The 24,948-nt window shown below is 40.2% G+C and overlaps 1 protein-coding gene and 1 pseudogene across 5 annotated transcripts; one reads left to right on the top strand and one right to left on the bottom strand.

Annotated features, from left to right (window-relative positions):
• Positions 1–23,294, top strand: LOC133413859 (calcium/calmodulin-dependent protein kinase kinase 2). 5 transcript variants are annotated; one of them, XR_009769926.1, is made up of 18 exons: positions 1–283; positions 6,929–7,224; positions 10,439–10,756; positions 12,132–12,179; positions 14,340–14,393; positions 15,782–15,833; positions 15,923–16,056; positions 17,022–17,058; positions 17,227–17,248; positions 17,357–17,445; positions 17,624–17,823; positions 17,959–18,012; positions 18,110–18,183; positions 18,268–18,355; positions 18,510–18,641; positions 19,719–19,816; positions 21,227–21,299; positions 22,179–22,264. XR_009769926.1 is itself a non-coding variant. In XM_061698726.1 (18 exons), the coding sequence occupies exons 2-17, from the start codon at positions 6,991–6,993 to the stop codon at positions 21,293–21,295; spliced, it is 1,707 nt and encodes a 568-aa protein (XP_061554710.1). In that variant the 5' UTR covers positions 1–283; positions 6,929–6,990; the 3' UTR covers positions 21,296–21,299; positions 22,179–22,264. The 5 variants fall into 5 exon arrangements, 4 of the variants coding, with proteins under 4 accessions (XP_061554710.1, XP_061554708.1, XP_061554709.1 ...); XM_061698726.1 differs by having other exon boundaries at positions 21,223–21,299; XM_061698724.1 differs by lacking the exon at positions 19,719–19,816 and having other exon boundaries at positions 21,223–21,299; positions 22,179–23,294.
• On the bottom strand, positions 8,310–9,243 carry LOC133413587 (nucleotide sugar transporter SLC35D2-like; annotated as a pseudogene).
• Positions 23,295–24,948: the final 1,654 nt, after the last annotated feature.

Here is a 24,948-nt window from a genome sequence, read left to right on the forward strand (position 1 = left end):
ATTCCCGAGAGCCAAGTGTTAAATGTAGGTCATAAGATAAACCAGATTTGTACCGAAGCCAACGCAGTCTCTAGCGGTGGACTTCGCTAGTTGTCTTCAGCATACTTACTGTTGAAACTTTTTCCCCTTTTTTTTTTTTGTCCGTACTATTTGGTTGTGAGGCACTTTTCTCCGTCACATGCTTCATTGCTGGAGCTGTCACATCTCACTGCTCCACCGCCTCCGAAGAGGAGAGAGCACAGGACACGTTTGAATGGTGTGTAGGCCTAAATAACACAGCAAGGTAAGCTTTTATTTCCTAACTAAGCGGCCTTTTTTGCCTGTCGGTTAACAGTCGTCACTTGGACGTTGACGCTAGCATCCTCGCTTTCCGCCTTAACATCTGGAACTCGACCGGGGGAGGCAGCGGGTGCTAACGTTAGCCGAGTTAGCCTGGTGGGACGTTCGGCGACTGTAGCGCTGTTTTACACCCCCAAATGTATTTGTGTCTCTTAACCGACAATGTATGCTCGTTGTTTGAATGACATTCAAAGTGGCTGTCCAGCTCATCATTGTGGCATTATTCGTGAAATGGACAGAGTGGTACACACCGACAGGAATTTGTATTATTGTACCTAAAGTGGTCGTGAGAGAGATGAGGGCATTGAACGCATCAGCGTATTACACGCTAGTGTTGACATGCAATGGAAACACTTTTTAAAATCTTTCATATAGAGCGCAACACTTTTATATTGCTGGTGTTTTGCAATCCAGTATACATTCAATGTGATATGCTAATGGTATCTAATTTACATGTGGCCGAACCGAAGCCTTTTTTGATCTATTGTTAAGTTCAATGAATGGTCAATTCAATTTGAACAATGACAGTTAATGACTGAGTGCTAAATAACCAAGACAGGGAATCACTTGAAACCTGTTTGATGTGATCTTGTTACTGTATAGTTATAGAGAGTTAATTGACAATTATAATAATGGACTAGTAACAATAATCTACAAATGCAAATTAGTCTACTTTAATGAATGAATGCATTTCCTCATATTGTGGCCACGGCTGTTTTTTTTTTTTTTTTTTTTCAAATTATTTTACCATGGTGTAGACGGGAAGAGAAATGGAGTCGGGGTTATTTTAAAAGAAGAGTTGGCTAAGAATGTCTTGGAGGTGAAAAGAGTATCAGATTGAGTGATGAGGCTGAAATTTGAAATTGAGGGTGTTATGTATAATGTGATTAATGGCTATGCCCCACAGGTAGGATGTGACCTAGAGGGGAAAGAGAAATTCTGGAAGGAGCTAGACGAAGTAGTTCTGAGCATCCAATACAGAGAGAGAGAGTCGTGATTGGTGCAGATTGTAATGGACATGTTAGTGAAGGAAATAGGGGTGATGAAGAAGTGATGGGTAAGTACGACATCCAGGAAAGGAACTTGGAGGGACAGATGGCGGTAGACTTTGCAAAAAGGATGGAAATGGCTGTAGTGAACACTTTTTTCCAGGAGAGGCAGGAACATAGGATGACCAACAAGAATGGAGGTAAAAGCACGCAGGTGGATTACATTTTGTGCAGACGATGTAATCTGAAGGAGGTTACCGACTGTAAGGTAGTGGTAGGGGAGAGTGTGGCTAGACAGCATAGGATGGTGGTATGTAAGATGACTCTGGAAGATTAGGAAGACAAAGGCAGAGCAGAGAACCATGTGGTGGAAGCTGAGACAGGACGAGTGCAGAGAGAGACAAGCTCTCGGTGGACAGGAGGAGCTTCCAGAAGACTGGACCACTGCAGCCAAGGTGATCAGAGAGGCAGGCAGGAAAGTACTTGGGGTATCTTCTGGCTGGAAAGGAAAGAAGGAGACTTGGTGGTGGAACCTCACAGTACAGGAAATCATACAAGGAAAAAAGGTTAGCTAAGAAGAAGTGGGACACTGATAGGACCGAGGAGAGGCGAAAGGAATACATTAAGATGCGACATAGGGCAAAGGTAGAGGTGGCAAAGGCCAAACAAGCGGCATATGATGACATGTATGCCAGGTTGGACACTAAAGAAGGAGAAAATGATCTATACAGGTTGGCAAGACAGACGGGATAGAGATGGGAAGGATGTGCAGCAGGTTTGGGTGATTAAGGATAGAGATGGAAATATGTTGACTGGTGCCAGTAGTGTGCTAGATAGATGGAAGGAAATACTCTGAGGAGTTGATGAATGAGGAAAATGAGAGAGAAGGGAGAGTAGAAGAAGGCAAGTGTGGTGGACCAGGAAGTCACAATGATTAGTAAGGGGGAAGTTAGAAAGGCATTGAAGAGGATTAAAAATCGAAAGGCAGTTGGTCCTGATGACATTGCTGTAGAGGTATGGAAGCATCTTGGAGAGGTGGCTGTGGAGTTTTTGACCAGCTTGTTCAATAGAATTCTAGCGCGTGAGAAGATGCCTGAGGAATGGAGGAAAAGTGTGCTGCTGCCCATTTTTAAGCACAAGGGAGATGTGCAGAGCTGTGGGAACTAAAGAGGAATAAAGTTGATGAGCCACACAATTAAGTTATGGGAAAGAGTAGTGGAGGCGAAACTCAGGACAGAAGTTAGTATTTGCGAGCAACAGTATAGTTTCATGCCTAGAAAGAGTACCACAGATGCATTACTTGCCTTGAGGATGTTGATGGAAAAGTACAGAGAAGGTCAGAAGGTGCTACATTGTGTCTTTGTAGATCTCGAGAAAGCCTATGACAGAGTACCCAGAGAGGAACTGTTGTAGTGCATGCAGATGTCTGGAGTGGCAGAGAATTATGTTAGAATAATACAGGACATGTACGAGGGCAGCAGAACAGCGGTGAGGTGTGCTGTCGGTGTGACAGACGAATTTAAGGTGGAGGTGGGACTGCATCAGGGATCAGCCCTGAGCCCCTTCCTGTTTGTATTGGTGATGGATAGGCTGACAGATGAGGTTAGACTGGAATTCCCGCGGACCATGATTTTTGCAGATGACATTGTCATCTGGAGTGAAAGCGAGGAGCAGGTGGAGGAACAGTTAGAAAGATGGAGGCATGCACTGGAATGCAGAGGAATGAAGATTAGCTGAAGTCAAACAGAATATATTGGCATGAATGAGAGGGGTGTTGGGGGAAGAGTGAGGTTACAGGGAGAAGAGATCGCAAGGGTGGAGGACGTTAAATACTTGGGGTCAACCGTCCAGAGCAATGGTGAGTGTGGTCAGGAAGTGAAGAAACGGCTCTAAGCAGGTTGGAACGGGTGGAGGAAGGTGTCAGGTGTGTTATGTGACAGAAGAGTCTCTGCTAGGATGAAGGGGAAAGTTTCTAAAACAGTGGTGAGGCCAGCGATGATGTACGGATTAGAGAGAGTGGCATTGAAGAGACAACAGGAAGCAGAGCTGGAGGTGGAGGCAATGAAGATGTTGAGGTTCGCTCTCGGAGTGACCAGGTTGGATACAATTAGAAATGAGCTCATCGGAGGGACAGCCAAGGTTAGATGTTTTCGAGACAAAGTTAGAGAGAGCCGACTTCGATGGTTTGGATACGTCCGGAGGAGAAATAGTGAGTATATTGGTAGAAGGATGATGAGGATGGAGCTGCCAGGCAAGAGAGCTAGAGGAAGAACGAAGAGAAGGTTGATGGATGTCGTGAGGGAAGACATGAGGGCAGTTGGTGTTCGAGAGGAGGATGCAGGAGATACGCTTACATGGAAAAGGATGACGCGCTGTGGCGACACCTAAAGGGACAAGCCGAAAGGAAAAGTAGAAGAAGAACCTTATGTGAACTACCTGAGTTCCTCATATCGAGAGGCCATGGTCTTTTTTTAGCACTCAACTTGACAGAGTACCAGGCATGTACTTTTGGGTAAGTTGTTCATTGGTTGTGAAAAGGCGTTTTACAATCGTAATAAATGCAATCTGAATGTGTATTTCCTCATATAGTTGCTAGCATTTTATTTTATTTTTGTTTCTTTAAACTGCTCTGAAAAAGTACCAGGTATCTACTTGGAGTAAAAGTGTTTTAAAATAAAATATATTACATATCTCTCTGTACATATTTGTAATACTTTTGAACTCAACAAAAGTACCGGGAGTATACTTAGGGTAATGTGTTTATTTGGCATAGAGGCAGTTAGGCTTAAAAATGCATTTTATAATCCTATTAAATGACCATATCTGAATTCTCGTATTTTGCTCATATCAAATTTTTTTTCTTAACTCAACTGCTGTGAACAATAGGTGTCTACTTGAGATGTTTACTGGGGGATTATTGTAAAAATGAATTTTTTTTATAAAAACATTTAATAAGTAAGTGTTCATATTTGTAATAGTTTCAAAATAATGTTGAATCATATCTGGTTTTCTCGCAGATAAAGGACGATACTGTAACTACGTGGGCTTCAGGGATGTACGGTTTACTTTGATATTCTGTATATTCAGCTGTGATTATATGTCAGCGTTTAAGTGAAATTGGTCAAGGATGCTCATCCGTCCATTTACAGCAGCTTATCTCTTCCACGGATCACTCTCAGGGTCGGTCGCCTTGTTGATCTCTTAATGAAGCCGTGGATCCTCCTCCCATACAGATGGCCCCATGTTGTACATGTACAGTATGTCTTTAGGGGAGCGTCTGTGCTTGCATGTATATGACTTTGGCCACCACCCTCACACAAGCTCTGCGAACCCAGACTTACTCCCCTAATAGAGAAGGTGAGGCCACGTGACTTTTGTGACAATAAGATGCTAAGTAGAGCATCTGGAGCTGGGCAGCTGGTGTTTGAAAAGGCTTGAATCAGACTGATTTTTCAGATTTTTCCATTGAGCTGCTGTGATCACAGAGGATCAGGAAAGTTAAAGGCCTGGAGACAGATCCTCAGAATCAGTAATAGCTGTAGACTTTTTTGTCTATAGGCTGTTTTATGTGACATTTTCAAACAGGAAGTGTTTTATCGCAAACATGATGCACATGGTGTGTAATTATCTATTAATTCGTGATTATCGATCTGGACGTGTAGATTAGGGCTCGCCCAATAATCGGCCGGGGTAATTATTGTCACCGAAATTCGGCATTTTGACGCATATCGACATCCGTCTTTTTTTTTTTCTTTTCTAATCCGATGTCCGATAAGAGACAAATTTAAAACTGGATAAACCAGGGAACTATCTATCTATCTATCTGTCTGTCTGTCTGTCTATCTATCTATCTATCTATCTATCTATCTATCTATCTATCTATCTATCTATCTATCTATCTATCTATCTATCTATCTATCTATCTATCTATCTATCTATCTATGTATCTGTCTATCTATCTATCTGTCTGTCTGTCTGTCTGTCTGCCTGTCTGTCTGCCTGTCTGCCTGTCTGTCTGTCTGTCCGTCCGTCCGTCCGCCAAGCCCTCCCGTCCGTCCGTCCAAGCACACACACGCGAGAAGAAATAAAAGTTATTCAACAGACAGACATGGCAAAACAATGAAACAGGGTCATGTCATTGTTTTTGCATTGTCAGCTAGCAGTAGCGAGCGCCTTTTCAGAAGGGTGTTCATAACACTTGTGCTTTAGTATATTTGAGGATAGACTTGCATATTTTGCAAGTGACCATGCTACCGGTCTGATTTTTAGTAAAATATTTCCACACACTTGAGGTACAGTATGCTATGTTGCTTTCATCGCGGTGCCAGTGGTATTAATGCCAAAACACACGACTGGCGATTAGATGACCAAAAGTTCTAACTTCAAACCGTCAGTGTGGACTGGTAAAGTGAGCTAGTTGGTTCAACCCCAAGTTCATAGCATGTATGCCTCACAGTCAAAGATCTGGGTTTGAATCCTCGAGTTTCCTCCCACATTCCAAAAACATAAGATGTGTTAGGTTAATTTGCAGACTCTAAATTGTCCATAAATGTGAATTTGCCAGGTGATTGACCGGTGTCCAGTCCAGGGTGTACCCAAAATCTGCCCCCAAGCCTGTTGGTTGCATAAAGCCAAACTGTTTGGCTTGAGAAATAGTTATAAAAAGACTTTTTTTTTTCAAAGATGTACAGGGATTCTATTTAGTGAATGACACTACGGTGTCATCTTCTAAGAGGATTAGTAACTGTAGCCCTTGTCATTTTTCTCTTGGATTATGTGATGTTTGACAAAGGTCCTTTAAGAGAAAAGGTACAAGTATTGAGGAGGCTGGAAAATAACTCGTTGCCTCACTGGAGCCAGAGGAGGACAGAAGAGGCGGATAAATCCACTGAGATCTGAGAGTGGTCTGGATTTACACCATTGGTTCTCAGCACCTGTGAAATCTTATCACAGCTTGCTCAGAGCTGTCGTGATAGCAGTCATAAGACAACAATGTTTTGACTGCCAAAAGGCAGAGCTGTGTCCAAGTTAACAGCTTAGTGTCTTGTTTACAGTGGCTGCAGGGTGAAACTGGAATATTTGCAGCATATAGACGTTTTTTCTTCTTCATGAATACCAGAATAATCTTAAACACCTTCAAACTCCAATCTGTTCATTTTTGTGTTTTAGACTGACTTGGGTGAAGCCATTAGCACAGTTTCATAGCAAGTTCCTCGAGCAAACCCACTCAGATGACTGTTATGTTAAAACCTTGATGTAAAGATTGAGAATCATATTGATTTTAAATTTTATCTAACAGCAAATAGCCAACATACAGTATTTGTAGTCAAGATCAGTGCATCTCTTTTCCCCTTCTTTTCACATCTGCACCTGTCACAGTTTTCAATTTACCTTCTTCAAAATTCCAATAGTAATTGCTCCACAATTAGCACAAGAATCCCACTGGGTCTTTTTAATATCTGACACAAGATGGCTAATGTCAAAAGCACACCTGCTAGTGCTACTCGTAGTTTATCCTTTTTATGGTCATGTGTTGATATATCACCCGATGTGTAAAATGGTTCGGAATGTATCAGTCTCTTTTCTTTTTTTGCTTTTAGGCATCCTCGTCCGAGTTCCCATCTGATGGAGCAGTTGTTGTCAGTGTTTGCGTAGAGGCACCATGTTCCCTTGTCATGTTACCGCCTGGCCCGCTGCTGAGCCTGTCGCCTCGTGCGGCGGTCATGCACCAGCGCCGCAGCCTTCACAACCGCTCCCCGATCTGCTCTGCAGCTGTCCCGCGCCACCGTTCAGCAACCACTCTGAAACGCCATCCCCAGACCCCATGGAATCCCTCATTGTGGTAACAGAGTGCGAACCCAACAAATCATCTGGAGCGACCGACGGGGAGGAGGAGGTAGGATACCAAAATACCCAAGAACTTAGAAACTACAGTGGAACCTCTAAAATCAGAGCCCCTGATATCATGCAATTCAAATCTTGACCAAAATTTTGTTAGGGGTAGAATCTGTCTATACAACCCTGTTCAATTGTCAGATTTTTGTGATGTAAAAAATTAGTCCAAGTTAAGATTTCAAGTGTTTCTTTTCTTTGTAAGATCAGGCTTCCATCTTCCCACCCTACCCCATAGCCCAGACATATGAAGATGATGTGAGATTGTTGTCAAACGTACTAAACCGCTAGTACTAGCCAGAAATTCCTGTAGCTCCATCAGTGTTGCTGTCGGCCTCTTGGTAGGCTCCCTCACCAGTTTTTTTTTTTTAAGGTAAACTTTATTTGCCATTATTCAGAGGCACTTGCCATAGTGGAAGGTGTGCGGACTCCCATTTAACATGAGTTTGAATGTGTTTGGTTAATTCTGAACACAGCCACGTCCCCTGTTATAAGTGGATGTGCGCACTTGCGCAACCACCTTATCTCAGTTGTTTATTATTACTTACCCTCTTTATTTTTTCCCAATGGATTTGTACATGTACAGGCCACATACATGGTGTAAAATGTTTTTAAACAATTTATCTTGGTCTAATTTGATATCACAAAAGCCTGGCATTTGAATATGGGTATAGACTTTTAACATCATCTCTACATACATCTACATGCAGCAGTGGTTCTGAACCTTGTTGGAGGTACTGAACCCCTTAAGTTTCATATGGGCATTCATCGAACCCTTCAAAGGTGATTTTTTTTTTTTTTTTCTCAAAACAGTTATATATGGTATTAGTGCACAAAATGAACCATGCATAGGCTGCACACAAAACCAATGTGTTCAAAGAACAAAACCAACAACAGATGAATTTCACATGGAAAACAAAAACTTAAGTCATTGAATTGTTATTACAAATGAATGTGACCTTTGCTCTTGCTTTATCGAGACAAGTTCAGAAATACGCAACTTCACTTTGACAAGTGCCGCTCATATTTTATTCATTTCCTAGTAAACAGCTAAAAGGTTAGAAAATCAGAAGCTAATAGCTGGTTCTCTCACGTGTGTGTGTGTGTGCACGTGTGTGCGTGCTGAAAAATGTCTGTAAACCTGGCCTTGATGTCCATTTTGGTGCTTTCACTGGCCTTGCTGAGCTTGCTCCTCTCGCGGCCTGTTGTGGGCGTAAGCGAGGCTGGTTGCAATGCTGATGTTCAAACCTATGAAGTTGGTCCAGGAGAAGATGTAGTCTCCGATGAACACCATTCCAATGTAGGTCACCAGGACATCCTTGATGCAGCCCACGATAACGCCGGTCAGTGCAGAGCACAACACGATGGGGTACATGAGCATAAACACCATAATGCTGGACATGAAGAACTGCATGAGGAAGAACACGTCTGACCAGCTGCCATAGTCCACGGCCTTCTGCATGTCGATCATCAACAACGCATTATAATATAGTAATCCATATTTGCCCAGCTTCTCTGAATCCAATTTCTGCTTGATGTTTGCTTTGTTGGCTATGCTGAGCAGGTGTTGAGGAGGATGAAGACGTAGCCTTGCAGGTCAAAGGACATGTCTGTGCTCGCAGCGATGACTGCCCCAAGTATAATTGTAACTACTGTCAGTTGGTCTGACCAGGACATTTTCTTCTTGAGTAGGACATTGAGCTAACATTGTGAACAACAAGGAAAACATCCTGAGCACCGTAAACATCGGCAAGTTGAGCCTTTTGGAGGCCTACAGACCAGTTAGTTGACTGACAAAATAAAGGAGAGGTAATTAGAATTCGAGTCTGGGAAGGTGATCAGCCTTGCCCACCTGCAGGACAACCACCGTGGCCAAAATTTGCCCAATCACGACGTGTATCGACGAGTGGAAATTGTAATTGGTGAGCACGCTACTGTTTACCACGTCGATGAGGAACGAGCTGAGTCTGTAAAAGCAAACGGTGAACAGCTTAAAAAACATAGTCGGAGGTTTGTGCGCCATTCCCTGGAGTCAATAATCAGACAAAGAAATACGTTCGATTTTGTATTAATGCAAATACTAGTCATACAAAAGACATTTCAGTGCATTTAGCGTCTCCTGGGATTATCTGGTCATCTTTCAGGATTTGTCTTCCTTTATCTATGTCTCTCTGTTCCCACAGTGTGGGGAGTTTCCATCTGTTATCTCAAACGTATAACTTTCAGTCAGGAGGTGCGTGGGTAGCTTGCTCGACACATTTGCAACCCCTGATAGAATATGTATGACGATAGTCGTACAAGCGTGATACAATTTTGCTCAAGTGATGTCAAGCTGTAAGAAAGATATAGCTAACAAACGAGAAAAAAATCATCATTGTCACCGATCTTATTCATTATGCTGAGTCTGTTGCTTTGATATAGTTTTTTCAACGTCTTTTATTTTTTTCCGCCTTTGATGTCTATCATACTTAAAAAGGATTGCTCATAAGAGATACGTAACAAATGGTATGAGTATCTCAGAGGCTTTCTTAGTAACAAGAGTGTGTCTTGACCTCTGCTGTACCCCTGAGACTGACCCACAGAACAGCTAAGAACCACTGACATACAGTATATAGCAATACTTATTTTTACACTGTTTATGCAGTAATGCAGATTACAAAATTGGTGCCAAATGCCACACACAGGTAACGTTTTCCAGCTCCATCTGCTGTATCTGGTGCGTGGCTTCCCCATTTGTACCCAATGTTAGCAATGTATAATAGCAAAAACAATTTCTAGATCTGTACCTTTATTTGGCTCTCCAAATTAGACAATAACGTTTTTTTTTTAAAAACCTCATCAAAGTTCAGTCTTCAATTTGTTTTAGTCTTGAGTCTTCACAGTGGTACCTTCTCTTTATACTTGTCTGATATGTAAGAATGTTAAAAGGTGAGATCACCTTTGCAAAATGTTTGTCAGTGATAGTAATTATTTTACATTTTACTATTAACAGTTAACACATTTATTGAAATGTAATTTAAAATACCTGAATAGTAAAAAAAAGTTTTATGATGAGGACAGCGTAACCCTGGAATATATTACTTATTTTGACACTATGTTGTTTTGAAATCCAAATGGACTGAGACTGAACGAAGAGGTTCCAATGTAAATACTACAGTATTTTTAGATAGCGAATCGGTTTAAGTTCTTCACTGTCCAAATAATTCCTCGCATTTTAGGTAGAAGAAATGGACAGCTCTGAAACGCCGCCCTGCTCCACCACGGCCTGCGACCTCCTCTCTCACACGGTCGGTCGCCCGGAAGCTCTGTTGCCGGCTGGAGAGGAGCAAAGAACACGGCTGAACCTGTCAGACAGGAAGCTGTCACTGCAGGAGCGTTCGCAAACGCAAACTTCCCCCTGCAGCTCCCCGGGACTCAATGGCCGTTACATTTATCCGTCGTTACCCTACTCCCCCATCACATCACCCCACTCCTCTCCACGCTTGCCTCGCCGGCCCACTGTGGAATCCCACAGTGTCTCCATCACAGACCTCCAGGTATGGCATAACCGTCATATTAATCACATTTTAAGCATTATCCTTCTTTAAAATGTGTGGGTTTTTTTTAGTTTTTTTTGTTTTTTTTAGGAATATTTAACATCAGTGATAGGGTATGCAAAATAACCACTGAATTAAATGTTGAAAGTCTACATAATACAGTGACTTAAACTTTGTTTTAATCCAGTACATTACTTTTGTTCATTAGAGTTCAATTGTATTTAACTTTTAAGGACAATACATTTGAAATTTAAAACAGTTTGCAAACATTTATTCATGAACATTTTTTTAAATTAACTTTTAGGTACAATACATTCTAATTGAGTTAAGTGTTGTGTTCAGGTCGAAGTTGAAATGTGTAACAGCCTAAAATCCGAAAGTGAACAAAGTAATGAATATTTGCTCTATGCTCCTCTTGAATATCCACTCTTTGAGTTAAACATCTGCATTAGCAAAACATTATCGTTGTTTTTAAAGTTATACGTAGCCATCCTCCAATCTTCATTTGTCTCAAAAGCAGCAATGCCACTTGGTGAAGGGTGACCTTTGTGGATGCAAAGGTAAGATTTTATAGTCTCAATAAATGTAGATTTTAGCGGAGAGACATCAATAGCAAATAAATGATCTCGAAATTGACATAGCACCCAAACCCCCTTAGTTGAGACTTCCTTTCCCAGTTATTGTCACAACTAGTAGGCGCAATGTGATTTCATTGCAAACGCTCTGTCAAACAGACTACTCTTTTAAATATGCAGGTAATGTGAAGTTTGTTCTGCATTTTATCGTTGGAGGGCACAGCACTTCTACTCCACCACCACGCTCACAACACTACATTTAAAAATAGCAGCTTGCTTAGTCACTGTATCCCTCTGTGGCGAACTCGTCTCTGTAGTCTGGCTTCAGATGCTTCTCAGCAGTGTCTTTGTTCTCATCCGTCTTTGGCACTCACTGTTAAAAAAAAAAAAAAAAGGCTGCAGGACAAACTGTTCTTCAAAGCTGCGTCATAAGTCTCATCCCTGGAATGGCAGACATGCTGCATATAAAGCAGGGAATAATTCTGTCAAGTCTTTAGAGTTGTTGCCGATTTCTACTTGTCACACTTGTTAAGGTAGCTAAACAGTAACAGCAGTAAGGTACCTCTGCCTAGATCCGTGACGTTCTAAGTGATTGTAATAGTTCAATTATTCTCTCTCAAGAGCCGTTGAAGCATTTGTTAGACGCAAGGCAAGCATCTGTAGGATCTCCTTGCCGATCGCATTTTGTAAGAACATTTTTAAAAGCTCTTTTTTTAAATGTCTAACTGTTGCATTTATTTGATTTTCAAACTATGTTTTACTGCTCTTTCTCTCTCTCGTCTCTCTGGCTGCTCTTCAAGGACTGTGTTCAACTCAACCAGTACAAACTAAAAGACGAGATCGGAAAGGTACCATCAGAGAACTCTTGATTGATCCCATTCACCGACTCTTCTGTCACTTTCTCCCTTCCGCCTACCCCGTGTCTGTCAAATAGCGCTCATCATGGAGGACAGGCAATGTGCTCTCATACATCCTCCCTCCCGGATGTCCTCATTTCCCGAGCTTTTTGCAAGCCAGTCGGCCCACCAGAGAGTTGAAAGATGGATGAGGGGCCGGTATAAATAGGACTCTCCAAAGAGTTGTGCCAGACTCAGTGGATCTTACTTGTCAATGTCGATTTACAGTTCTGTATAGTGTAAATGGATCTTGATTTAAAAATAAAATGTTGGGATGAGCATTTGACTACTTTGCCCAAGTTAGGCTATGGTGAAAATGAGTCATTAGTCATTATTTACTATTAATTACTATTAATCACTATTAATCGATTGATTGTTGTGCGGCATGAAAAAATCCATTCCCAAAACATACGTCTCAGTTAATTGAAGACACTGAATTGTCCATAACTGTCAACGCAAATGTATCTATATGTGCGCTTGACTTGCGACCAGTCCAGGGAATACCCCACCTCTCACCCAGAATCAGCCAGGGTAGGCTCCAGTTGAGGATAAGCGCTATGGAAAAGGGATGGGTAGATATAGTCTTAAAGCTATAATCTGTGATTTTTGGCACCCTCTTCTGCTGCAATTCAGCTTTACAACAAAGCGTCCGTCGTTTCGATATGACGTAGGCTCTGCCGAGTCCACCTGTCCCCTCCCCCTCTCCCAACCCCTCGAGAGTGAATATACACCATTGTATTTTAGAGCTGTTGAAACCCACAAGGTAAATAAAACGGGCGAGAGAAACTGTCAATCGTTAAATATACAGCATACATACTGTATACGTTCTCTAACTACTGCGGTGTTGCAACCTAGGTTGGTGTTAATGTAGAGACACACACATACATTTCCGGGTTCCCCCTAAACCATTCAAATAATGTACATTTTAAGAGTAAACATATTGTGTCTTACAACAATACTTAGCTATATTTCTAATGTACCTGTGGATAAAAAAGTGCTGCCGGTGGCCAAAATATATGCTGGCGGTGTGCGTATGTACATATGTACGTTTGTGCCTCTCACCGGTCATTCAAATAAGCGAGCAGCAGCAGCGTGACAACGCTCAAAGTGATAATCAAGTGGATTAAAGTTCTCGCAAACCATATCCATGGGTCACTAGCAAGTTAACTTACACACACGTTAAAAGTAATGAGTTAAGGATCAACAAAAGCAATAAAAATAGACCAGTAAGGACGAGAGGCATATTGGGTCGCTGCTGGCAGGCAATGGCTCCTTAAAAACAGGCAGATATTGTTAGTTTGCGGCAATATTTATTATTGTTGTTGTTTACACAGTAATTATTGTAGGGCTATCGTATGCTGTAGAAAAGCAAAATATTCTTTTTAGTGAGCGTTTTACAACCGTGCTCCACCCATTGCTCTGCAAAATGCCTCACGCCGTCATTTCCTTTCTACGTCATTTTCGGTGCGCCACCAACTGGGCCAACACAGGAAAGTATACGGTAGACACTAAATATAAAAGATCAAAGACAAAAAAATAAAGCAAGATGTAAGAGGAGCTGACAGGCTTAATCAACATTGTGTCACCTATGCTAATAGTGGCTTGGGTGAAAATTATCTTTTTTTTTAAAACAAGAAAAAGTTGTCAATTTCCGGTTTAACAGTAGACTTTTAGGCACATCCCTCATGTGCATGTGTTCTAAAACAAGATAAGAGACTCTTGTGAAGAAGCGACATGGCGTTGCCTCTCCAATCTGCTCCTCTCACTAGAAACCAATCTGGTTCTCTCTCCCTCAGGCATGTAACTGAGACGAGTTTTTACTCTGTGTGTGGACTCGATCGGATAATCTCCATTTCCTTAATTAGCCTGAAATAAAAAATGAAAGACAGAGTGCGGGAGAGATGATGCTATGGTCACTATTGTTTCTTTGAGACAGCTGGCACAATATCAGTGCGTGCTGTCTGCCCACTCGCATCCTTCATGCGCATGTTTGTGTGGTCGATCTTGTGTAGTATTCTTCCATAAAGCGTTGACAGCTGCTCCGTCTCATGTCATTAGTTCCTCTTACAGTTTCTGTCTCCCCCCCCAACCCCCACCCCTAAACTACTACAGGGCTCCTACGGTGTTGTCAAGCTGGCTTACAACGAAGACGACAACACCTATTATGTGAGTCACTGTCACGCTTGACACAACACTCATACACGTACACAACACGAATGCAACGTTCACTTTTGTGTGTGTCACTTCCTTCACCTGCATTCTTCGCCGCTTGTCACATGATCTCACATGAGCGATAACACACCAGTGCAGCATTCTCTGGTTGCTGTGCTTCGCTGTGATTGTCATTAAGCAGCATGATACAGATAGAACGTGACTTGCATATTATTTTAATGAGGCTCACAAGTGACAAAGCTTGCATGACACATTTGCTGATTGCATCACTATCATAATAACTGAGGGACAGACAAGAGTACGGTAGAACCTCTAAGGCAGGGCTGCCAAACTTATTTTTTGTCACGGGCCATATTGTAGTTACGGTTTCCCTCAGAGGGCTGTTATGACTGTGAAACCATAAAAATATTTAATCGCCTCATCATATTTACATACGAAATTTATGAACTATTTTTGGAATCAGAAATCAAGGCTAATTGGTTTTTCAACTATTGTTGTTTGGTAACACAAAAATGCTTGCACTATCTCAACATTATCATTTATGATGTATGACTATTTGAAATTTCGGTGCAGATTTTAACAAGAATCATGGAAGTTGACACACATGATTTGGCTTCGCGGGCCACATAAAATCAAGTGGCGGGCATGATCTGGCCCCCGGGCCTTGAGTTTGACACCTGTGCTCTAAGGTCAAGCACAGATCTGTTTTGGAACGCTGGTTGAATGCCAGTCTGGATTTACTGTATGTACAGTGTATGTATATGTTTAATTTTTAATGATTTTCCCATAGAAAACAACCAAAATTGACATAATAAAATTGTGGCCATTATAAAACGTTTATTACTGTATATATTTTGACTACAGTTTTAAAATTCACTCAATAGTGGCGAATAGCAACTTTGATGGTGACTGACCAAGACAGAAACGCATGAAAGAGAAACTACTTTCTTACATTAGGTGGCATTAATTATAAAGTACATATACGATAAATTACTTATGTTTTCAAAAATCAATACTAATGGCTGGTCCGCACATGGTCTGTAATAATAATAATAATATTTATTTATTTTATTTATTTTATTTATTTTTTACAAATTATTAGCAATTTTAAAGCATCGAAATCGCTTGGGAGCTTGAACACTTCAACAGTCTGGGATGTGTCATATAACTCGATCTCTTCTTGACTCCACGGGAGCCTTGCGGCATTATGTCGCCTCAAGATTGAAAGTCTGTGTGTTTTTTAGACAGAATTGAGTTAAAATAGGTTAGATACAATTATGTTGGAGTGATAATCCAGGACCTTGAAGGCATAATTTTCCCAAAGGTCATATTTAAGAGGACCCGTGTCCATGTTCTTAATCTTTTTCCTTTCAAATCTATAGGCCATGAAGGTTCTGTCCAAGAAGAGGCTGATGAGGCAGGCGGGTTTCCCACGTAAGTCGGCACACAGATGCCATCCGTAACGCTTAAACATGTTCCGATGTTGTTTGCTACTACTACTAATATAATTTCTTCCCCATCAGGACGACCGCCACCTCGAGGAGCCAAAGCAGTCCCCGAGGGCCTCCCGCAACCCAAAGGGCCCCTGGAGCGGGTCTACCAAGAGATTGCCATCCTGAAAAAGCTGGACCATTCTAATGTGGTCAAACTAGTAGAGGTGAATGACAGTCTTCATGTTATGTGCCGTGGCTTTCAGGGGGCACCACAAAACTGGGAGAAAATCTCACCTTCAATATTATATATATATATATATATATTTTTTTTTTTATGATTAAAACTACTGTAGTTTCTATGAGCTCTTAAATTGGAAACATACATTCAACTGTAAAGCAATAACCAGTCAATATTAATACAAATGACTACAAAATAATACTATACCAAATACAATACAGTAATGAAATGAAGCGCCAGTTGTTAAGTTGATAACTTGCTTCTTAGCAATTAGCCTCAACATGATTGAAGGGTCTCAATAGTTCAGGATCATTTGTAGACATTAAACCTACTCAGTTGGTGACTATATCTATATTGTTCGAGGCTTTTATTATTTGTTTTGCTAACCTTTGTCCTGCTTTTAATAGTCAATCAAAATGCTGTTCCTTTTTACCCCTTTATATGTCAGATTTGAAGCCCTAGTTCCTTATTCTACAGTTCAAATTGTATAAAACATTTTAATTGTTTTAAACTTTTCACTAGTGTAAAAGTGCACATTATTATTTTGATTACTACATAATTTAGCATTTCCACATGCCATATAAGACTGCAGATTACTGCTTCTTTGCATCTGCTACTCAACCTTTCATCATAGGAACAATAAAGTTGTATCAATTTTAATATGCATATTAGAAAATAATACTGTGTGTATCTTACATGCATAGTTGAGAAAAAAATGTAAATTATTATTTTAAATGTTATATTTTAAATTGGGTGACATGTTATCTTACAAATGAAAGGCAATGTTAAAAACAATGCCATTCGCGCCATAAAATTAAATCTTGCCTAGAGTGCCACATCTGTATGAAGACTAGATCTATATTTATGAAAATCACATAACAATGGTAAGAATGCATTAAGAGTGTGTCATGTGTGTGTTTTCATTTTCATCTCTGTGTGATTTGGTGCCAGGTTTTGGATGACCCCAGTGAGGACCATCTGTACATGGGTATGTTGTGGCCAGACAATCTTACCTTCTGCACAATACGTGCACACACATATCCATATAAAACAGTCATATTGACCATGTGCACCTGACAATGCCACTATGGTTAATTATTTTTCTATTGTGGTGATTGCAAACATTTGCTATACTAATCACGTGTTTGCGTTACAGTGTTTGAGCTGGTCAAGCAAGGGTAAGCTTAAGCCTCTTTTATTGTAATGTTTCTGACACTGGAATGAGTTCAATCTCATTAGTTATGATTGATAATTGCGTGTGTATGTGTGTACGTGGTTGTGTCCAGAGCTGTGATGGAGGTGCCGACAGATAAACCTTTCAGCGAAGACCAGGCTCGCTTTTATTTCCAGGATCTGCTCAGGGGAATCGAGTATTGTGAGTCCTGCAGATATCCTGTTATCATTCCACTTAGTCTTATTTTTTTATTTATTTATTTATTTTTTAATACATCAAGTAAAGATTAATTCATTTTTCAAAGCCCTGAATCTCAAATGCTTGTCATAGTGAGGTTAAAAAAAAATAATCTTGATGTCATGGTGTTCCATTTCCACAGTACATTATCAGAGGATAATCCACAGAGACGTCAAGCCCTCCAACCTGCTGGTGGGCGAGGATGGACACATCAAGATCGCAGACTTCGGCGTCAGCAACCAGTTCGAGGGGGCCGACGCCCTCCTGACAAGCACTGTGGGAACACCCGCTTTCCTCGCCCCTGAAACGCTGTCAGAGACTAGGAAGAACTTCTCCGGCAAGGTGAAGTAGAAGTCAGCTGACTAACAGGCGCCCTCTGGAGATGATAAGCAGTAATACATGACCTATTTCCATTTTTAAAAATACTGTACATTCAGGCGTCATATACTAATACACACATTTTTAATATTACCGCAGGCTTTGGATGTTTGGGCAATGGGTGTGACGCTTCATTGCTTTGTCTTTGGAGTGGTGAGTCAGTTCATCATTTTAATAAAATATTCTGCTCTTCTGAGGATTAATTACAACTCAAACCTCTGTGTATTTCTTTAATTATTATTATTTTCAGTGTCCATTTATGGATGAGCGCATCCTCAATTTGCATCAGAAAATCAAGACACAACCAGTGGAGTTACCCGAACAGTCAGTTTCTACTCTTGTTAACAGTGGCTTGTGTGGTCACAATTAAAAAGAAGAAAATCAATACAAGTCTTATTGTCTCAACAGTGCTGACGTATCAGATGACCTCAAAGATTTGTTGCTCAAAATGTTGGACAAGAATCCAGAAACCAGAATATCAATTTCACAGATAAAGGTAAATACTTGAAGTGATATTGTGCATCTTTTACTACTGAATGCAGATAACGTCGCAGGTCTTCAAGTGTCTTATTTTATTTAGCAAAAAGTCAACTTCTGTGTTGTTCTCTCGGGCCAACTGAAGTGTTTTTGACTGCTGATTTTGTGCTCAGGTGCACCCGTGGGTGACGAGACACGGCGCAGAGCCCCTCCCACCCGAAGATGACAACTGCTGTATGCTGATTGAGGTGACAGAGGAGGAAGTAGAGAATTCGGTCAAACACATCCCAAGCCTGGCAACAGTGGTACGTACCACATATTATGTCTTGTTCACACATTTCGGTGGCTGATTCCATAAATTGAATATGAACAAGGTAGGCTAGCCCCTGATCATTTCAGGGTGTAGATATTCATCCTTCCATCCATTTTCTGAGCCGCTTCTCCTCACTAGGGTCGCGGGCGTGCTGGAGCCTATACCAGCTGTCATCGGGCAGGAGGCGGGGTACACCCTGAACTGGTTGCCAGCCAATCGCAGGGCACATACAAACAAACAACCATTCTCACTCACAGTCACACCTACGGGCAAATTAGAGTCTCCAATTAACGTACCCTGCATGTTTTTGGGATGTGGGAGGAAACCGGAGTGTCCGGAGAAAACCCACGCAGGCACGGGGAGAACATGCAAACTCCACACAGGCGGGCCCGGGGATTGAAACCCGGTCCTCAGAACTGTGAGGCTGACGCTCTAACCAGTCGTCCACCGTGCCGCCAACATAGGAACAAAAGCATTTATTTATTGTCCCATACAATAATAATAATGATATGAAATGCTTGGGAACCTCGACAATGAAAGTCAAATAATAATAAATACAATACAGTGAAATGTACATTTTAATTCCATCGAGGCTCCAGCTCTCCTAAGACCCTAATAAGGACAAGCAGTAGAGAAAGTGGAAGCGTATTAAATCTTAACCAATTAGAAATAATTTTGTGTACCCTGTGTGGGTTTCATCTACTGCAAATATTTATCCTAATAGCATAGTTGCCTAAGTCATATTTGTACATTTTTGGAAAACAAGGAAAAACACAACAAATTTAACAAACTAGTTGCCTTAATTGACCCTTTGTGGATTACCATGACCTGGATGACTGCGAATCTACACAAAGAAAAGAACAAAATCTTTAACAAGCACATTGTGTTTTTCATTCATTTCAGTTCAACTTACTGTCAGTAAGTTTAAAATTGACTGGTATAATGATACTAATAGGCTAACAAAGGGTATAAAATAGGTCCCCCTCAGATGGTTCTTGTGTTTTGCTTTTTCACTAAATTTAAGCAATGTTGCGCACAATATTTTTTTACATTGTTTTTTGTTGGTCAGATTCTGGTGAGAACCATGTTGAGAAAGCGCTCCTTCGGGAACCCTTTCGACTGGGTGCGTAAAGAAGGATCCAGCAGCTCGTGCACTTCAGGACAGATGTAAGGACACAGACATGACAAGAATTGGATGATCTTATATGTGTAACCACACTGGATACTGTATTAGTGAGTACCTGATGAACGACACGACCAAAGGCGGACATTTGCAAATATTTCCAACTTTTAAGAGTAACTTCTTAGCCCAGAAAAAAAACATAATTGCTAACCAAAAGAGCGGCCCCCTGCAAATCGCTTAAACAGAATATGAGAACATGCATCATACAGTTCTTTAAAGCGGAGTATATTAATTTCAGTGAGCTCTCTCCACAATGTAACATTTTCAACGGCAATACAGAATTCACCATTTTTACACCCAAATTTGAGCGGTTACGAATGAATCAAGCACAAACATTAAAACTCTAAAAAAAAGATTTGCCATTGAGGAATGCAAAATAACTACAATTTGACGTAATAATCGAGAAATAATGTTATTTTTTTTGTGCAAAAGATTACATATGAAAATCATGGATAATATCCATCCATCCACTTTCTATAGCATGTGTGGTCATGGGTGAGCTGGAGCCTATAATGATACCTGCCTGCCACTTGAGCAAGAGGCAGGCAACAGCCTGCAAATCACAGCATAGATAACAATGATCGTGTTATTTAAATATCAAAATATAATTTGGGTTCCACGGTTTGGTGAATACCGATGCTGTTCGTTTAGTTAGAGCAGCTGTGACATAAATCGAAGAAAATCTAAAGTATAATCCGTTATCATTTTTTTATTTGTGTCAAATACTTTAAATTAGTTTAGTAAAAATGTATGAAGAAATATGATATCAATCCGATATTTCCAATTTTGATGCAATTAATCAATGTTTTCTCTAAACAAAGGCAGCGTTTTTTTTTTCCATATTCATATCGCATATAATTCGCATTACAATACTGTATGTTTAAGAGTTTAAAAGGCATTTAAGAGTATAGAAAGCGTATGGTAGAGGTTAATAGGAGTGTGGGGAAGATAAATAAGAGACTGGGGAGGTTCATACACCTTTAAAATATGTATAAATAAAAGCAAACAAATATGTGGTCATAGACAGGGGCCAATGACTGTATAGAAAGTATACCGCGGTTTTGAAAAGTCAAGGGTTCAGTAGTAGTACTGTAATTACTTTAAAAAAATGCCTATCGGTTGCCACTTCACGTATTTGACCTATTTACCTCAAGGAGGGATTACTGAACACATTTTTTGCGGACACTCTTTTTCGTCAAGTTGTCATCTTATTCAATTTTGTCCCTTAACTTTGCAAGTGTGACTTTGCCCAAAGGTTGGCCAAGAGCCTTGAGCGCTCGCTTGTCTCTTTGCATCGTGGGCCGTGTTCCTCTGCGCACGCTTGTACAGTCCAGACGGCAGCCCGTGGCGTGGCCTCACTTCCTGCGTGCCCGTGTGTGTTCTCTTCAAGGAAGCAGCAGCCCGGAGACGGCATGAGGAGCATCGAGCTTCCCTACGTAGGAGAAGACGAGGCCCTTTCTTGATGCAGTAGGTTTTTATGTGTTTTTCACGACACCCCTTTAGCCGTCACTTTTCTACTTTTCCTGGGAGGCGGACACATGGCGGGGAGGAAACCAGGGGTCGTTTAAGGCGTTCTCTTTTCTTTGCATGCGTCTTTTAGCGTTAGCATGCTCAGTCTCAGGCTTCTGTGTGATTCATGCTAGTTTAGACGAGACCCCCAACCCCGTGCTACGCCTTTCTCCTTACTTGACAACTCTTCCAGGTACGGTGCAATAGGGATGTGCCGACGACAGCACACACTTTTTGGAAGTCAGGGAGCAATTCTCAGTCTTCAACACCAATTTAAGTCAAATCAAAGAAGACATTTTTGTCTGCCTCGCTCTTGCATGAGTGGCAGCCTCTACTTTTATGTTGTAACTTATTTTCTTGAAGAAGTAGTGTGGGGGAGTGCTAAATTGTTTACTGACTGCATGTGTTCCTCGTGGATTGATAAGCTATTTAAACTTTTTCTGAACTACCATTTACGAACAATAGAAAGCTTTAAGATCACTCAATGTAGTACTTTGTGAACAATCATAGGCTTCTTCTTCATCACTCCATACTAGAGGAACATTTTGTCATGTTGTGCTCTAAATTGCCCATAGGTGTGAATGCGAGTGCGAATGGTTGTTTGTTTCTATGTGCCCTGCGATTGGCTGGCAACCGGTTCAGTGCGTACCCCGCCTCCTGCCCGATGACAGCTGGGATAGGCTCCAGCACGCCCGCGAGCCGCGTGAGGAGAAGCGGCTCAGAAAATGGATGGATGGATGCTTCTGTTGAATCTTTTTGTACGATTTTAAAGAAATTAACTCCATATAGGTTTCCCCAAAAGTCACTATACACTTTCTTTTTTCTATTTCATTGCAGGTGTCATTCATTAGGCTTTGCAGTTTTTGTCATTTCTTTGCCCATGGCTTGCCAATTGACATTGGAGCAATTTTGCAAAATTGCCGTCTCCCAACAAGTTTGCCTGTCCCAGACTGCAGTTCAGCGCCACTTTGAGAGGCTTTTATGTCTATACTGCTCCAATGGAATTTACCCTATCCAAGGCAAGTTTCTCAAAACAGAATCTGTCCTTGACAAACAGTGCAGCTTCCGCTGAATTGAGCTTTTGCGCATGCTGAGTTCCACTGCAGCTCCCCGGATACTTTTGCCGACTTGGCATAAACACCTGCTGTAGGAGTTCAGTGTCTTCGCCAGTGGTGGTAGTAGCAGGCCTCGTGCTGCGTGCTTTGCAATGATATGCTTACAAAAAATGCAAAGCTGTAAAATGTTGAACACCTATTCCCCTCATGTCTGTCCAAATCATACCTGATACGAAAAAGAAAAAAGGAAGTGTATAGTGACTTTTGGAAAAGCCTCTACAAACAGTTAATAAGCGCTTCTGTTTTTTGTTTTTTACGTAGTGTTCGTATTGTTTCAACACCACGTTAGTCCTCAATCATTTGGACTGACAACACTCTCGCTTCTCGAACCTCAAGTGAAACTAGTGAATGTTCTTATTTTTGTTTTTGTATGTAGAGAAAAAATGCACTGACGTTCTTTTACAATTGCACATTTTAAAAAAGACACCAAAACATTTGACCGTGCATAATTTTTTCATGTAAAGCAACTTAAAGAACCTTTAAATACATTTTGAAATCGAGACGTAGTGCAACTTAAAGTTTTTTTTTGTACAAATCTATGCATGACATATCTAGTTGAGAAATTTTGAAAAAAAGATGTGCCATGTTGCCATAATAATTAGCTGTGATTTTTGTATTTGTGAACCTTTTTTCATGTTTTGTTACCTTCTTTTCCGTCTTGACTGCAGTTTTCGAATCAGATAAAATCACCGGATGTGTCTAATTACAATTATATTTAATGCTCATACACAATAATTGCATCGGCACTTGTGTGTGCTGAATGGATCCGAAAAGGGAAAGTTCATATTACTCTGCGCTGCAAGTAAATTGTTTCTTTTTTTTCTTTTTTTAAACATGAGCACTATGCATTCGTCTCTTTTTCTGCTCTTTGTGCAATTTAAATTTTGTGTCAAGTGCAGCACTATGGAGGAATATTAGGACCACATTGAAAAAAAGTATACCACATGTGATGAGAAAAATTATTTTTCTGAGAAAAAGTAATAATCTTCTTAATCAGCAGTACAAAAACAGTCATAATTGAATGAACATAGTTTTAATGAGAATGAATTTGTCATTTTATGATTACAGTTTAAAGCATATTATCACAAGAAAAGTTATGATGATCTGGATTGAAGTAATTTAATCAGAATAAAGTTGTCTAGAAAACTTTTTTAAAAATATATAGTCATATTAAAAGAAAAAGTCCTAATTTTACAGAAGGAATTTTTAATATTACAAGTAAAAAGTGGTCATTTTAATTGGACAAAAAAAATTAATAAAGTTGTAATTTTAAAAGAATAAAGTGGTAATATTACAGTGATAAACGTACATTTGGGTTAAGATGAAGAGTGTTTTTTTCTGAGAATAAAGTTGCAAGTCATCATTAGACAGCAGGATGAAAATTTGTCATTTAATGAGGCTAATGGAATATTAAAAATAAACTTGTGAAAAATGTCATCATTTTACAACCACAAAGTCAAAGTCACAAGAAATCCTTAATTTTACTAGATTAGGATTAGGGTAAAATTACAGCTACTTTCATACTAAATTGTTATAGTGAGAAGAATCACGTAATTTTACATATCGAGATTCATATGAGAAGACATACTTTTCCACAATTACATTTTTAATTTAAGTAGTCAAAGAAGAAAATATAAATACAGTAAATTAAGAATAAAGTTGTTTTATCATGACAAAAACTGTTGCACTATAAAATATATTATTATGAGACAAGACGACTGTAATTTTATGAGTACGGTGGTAATATTATGATCCTAAACACATACAGCAGCATTAAACCCTCCCCCGAAAATTGAAGATTACGACTTTATTCTCCTAACATAACAATTTCCTTGTGGCCCTCATATTCAAATTGCTCAGATTGCAATGGCTCACAGGACAAAACAGTGATACACTGCTGCTGCAAAAAAAAAAATAATGTGTGCAAAATATTGCTAATATACTGTACATAGTTGATGGTTATGTTATATAAAAGTGAAGTCAAGGTGAAAACTTGAATGTTTTGACACTCGTGAGAAGCTTAACAGTATTTTCAGCTAATTTTATTTCTATACATTTGGAAGCAAGCACTTCTTAGATATGAGGTCCTGGCTTTAATTTCACCTTGTGTAGTGTCAATGAATTTGAATCATTTCATAAAACAACAACAACTATATTGGTCTTTTTCTCGACAAAATGCATGCAAACACCAACATACACTATATTGTCATAGCATGAGATGCCCTTGGCAACAATAATGGGACTTTAAAATGAAAATGTTCTATACATACTGTATCTCCTTCTTAAACGTTTGAATAAAAATATAACTACCTTTACTTAAATATGCTTGGAGTTCTGACAGACTTTGTGTGTGTGTGTGCTGTGTATCCAGAATTTTTGTTGGCTTTGTTTATTTGTGTGTATTATGCTGACATACTGAGGTGTGTGCTGACTCCCCATTTAACATGAGTTTGAATCTGATTGGTTAATTCTGTTCACAACCACATCCCATT

The sequence above is a fragment of the Phycodurus eques genome, chromosome 15, assembly GCF_024500275.1.
Source record: "Phycodurus eques isolate BA_2022a chromosome 15, UOR_Pequ_1.1, whole genome shotgun sequence".
NCBI classification, from domain to species: Eukaryota; Metazoa; Chordata; class Actinopteri; order Syngnathiformes; family Syngnathidae; genus Phycodurus; species Phycodurus eques.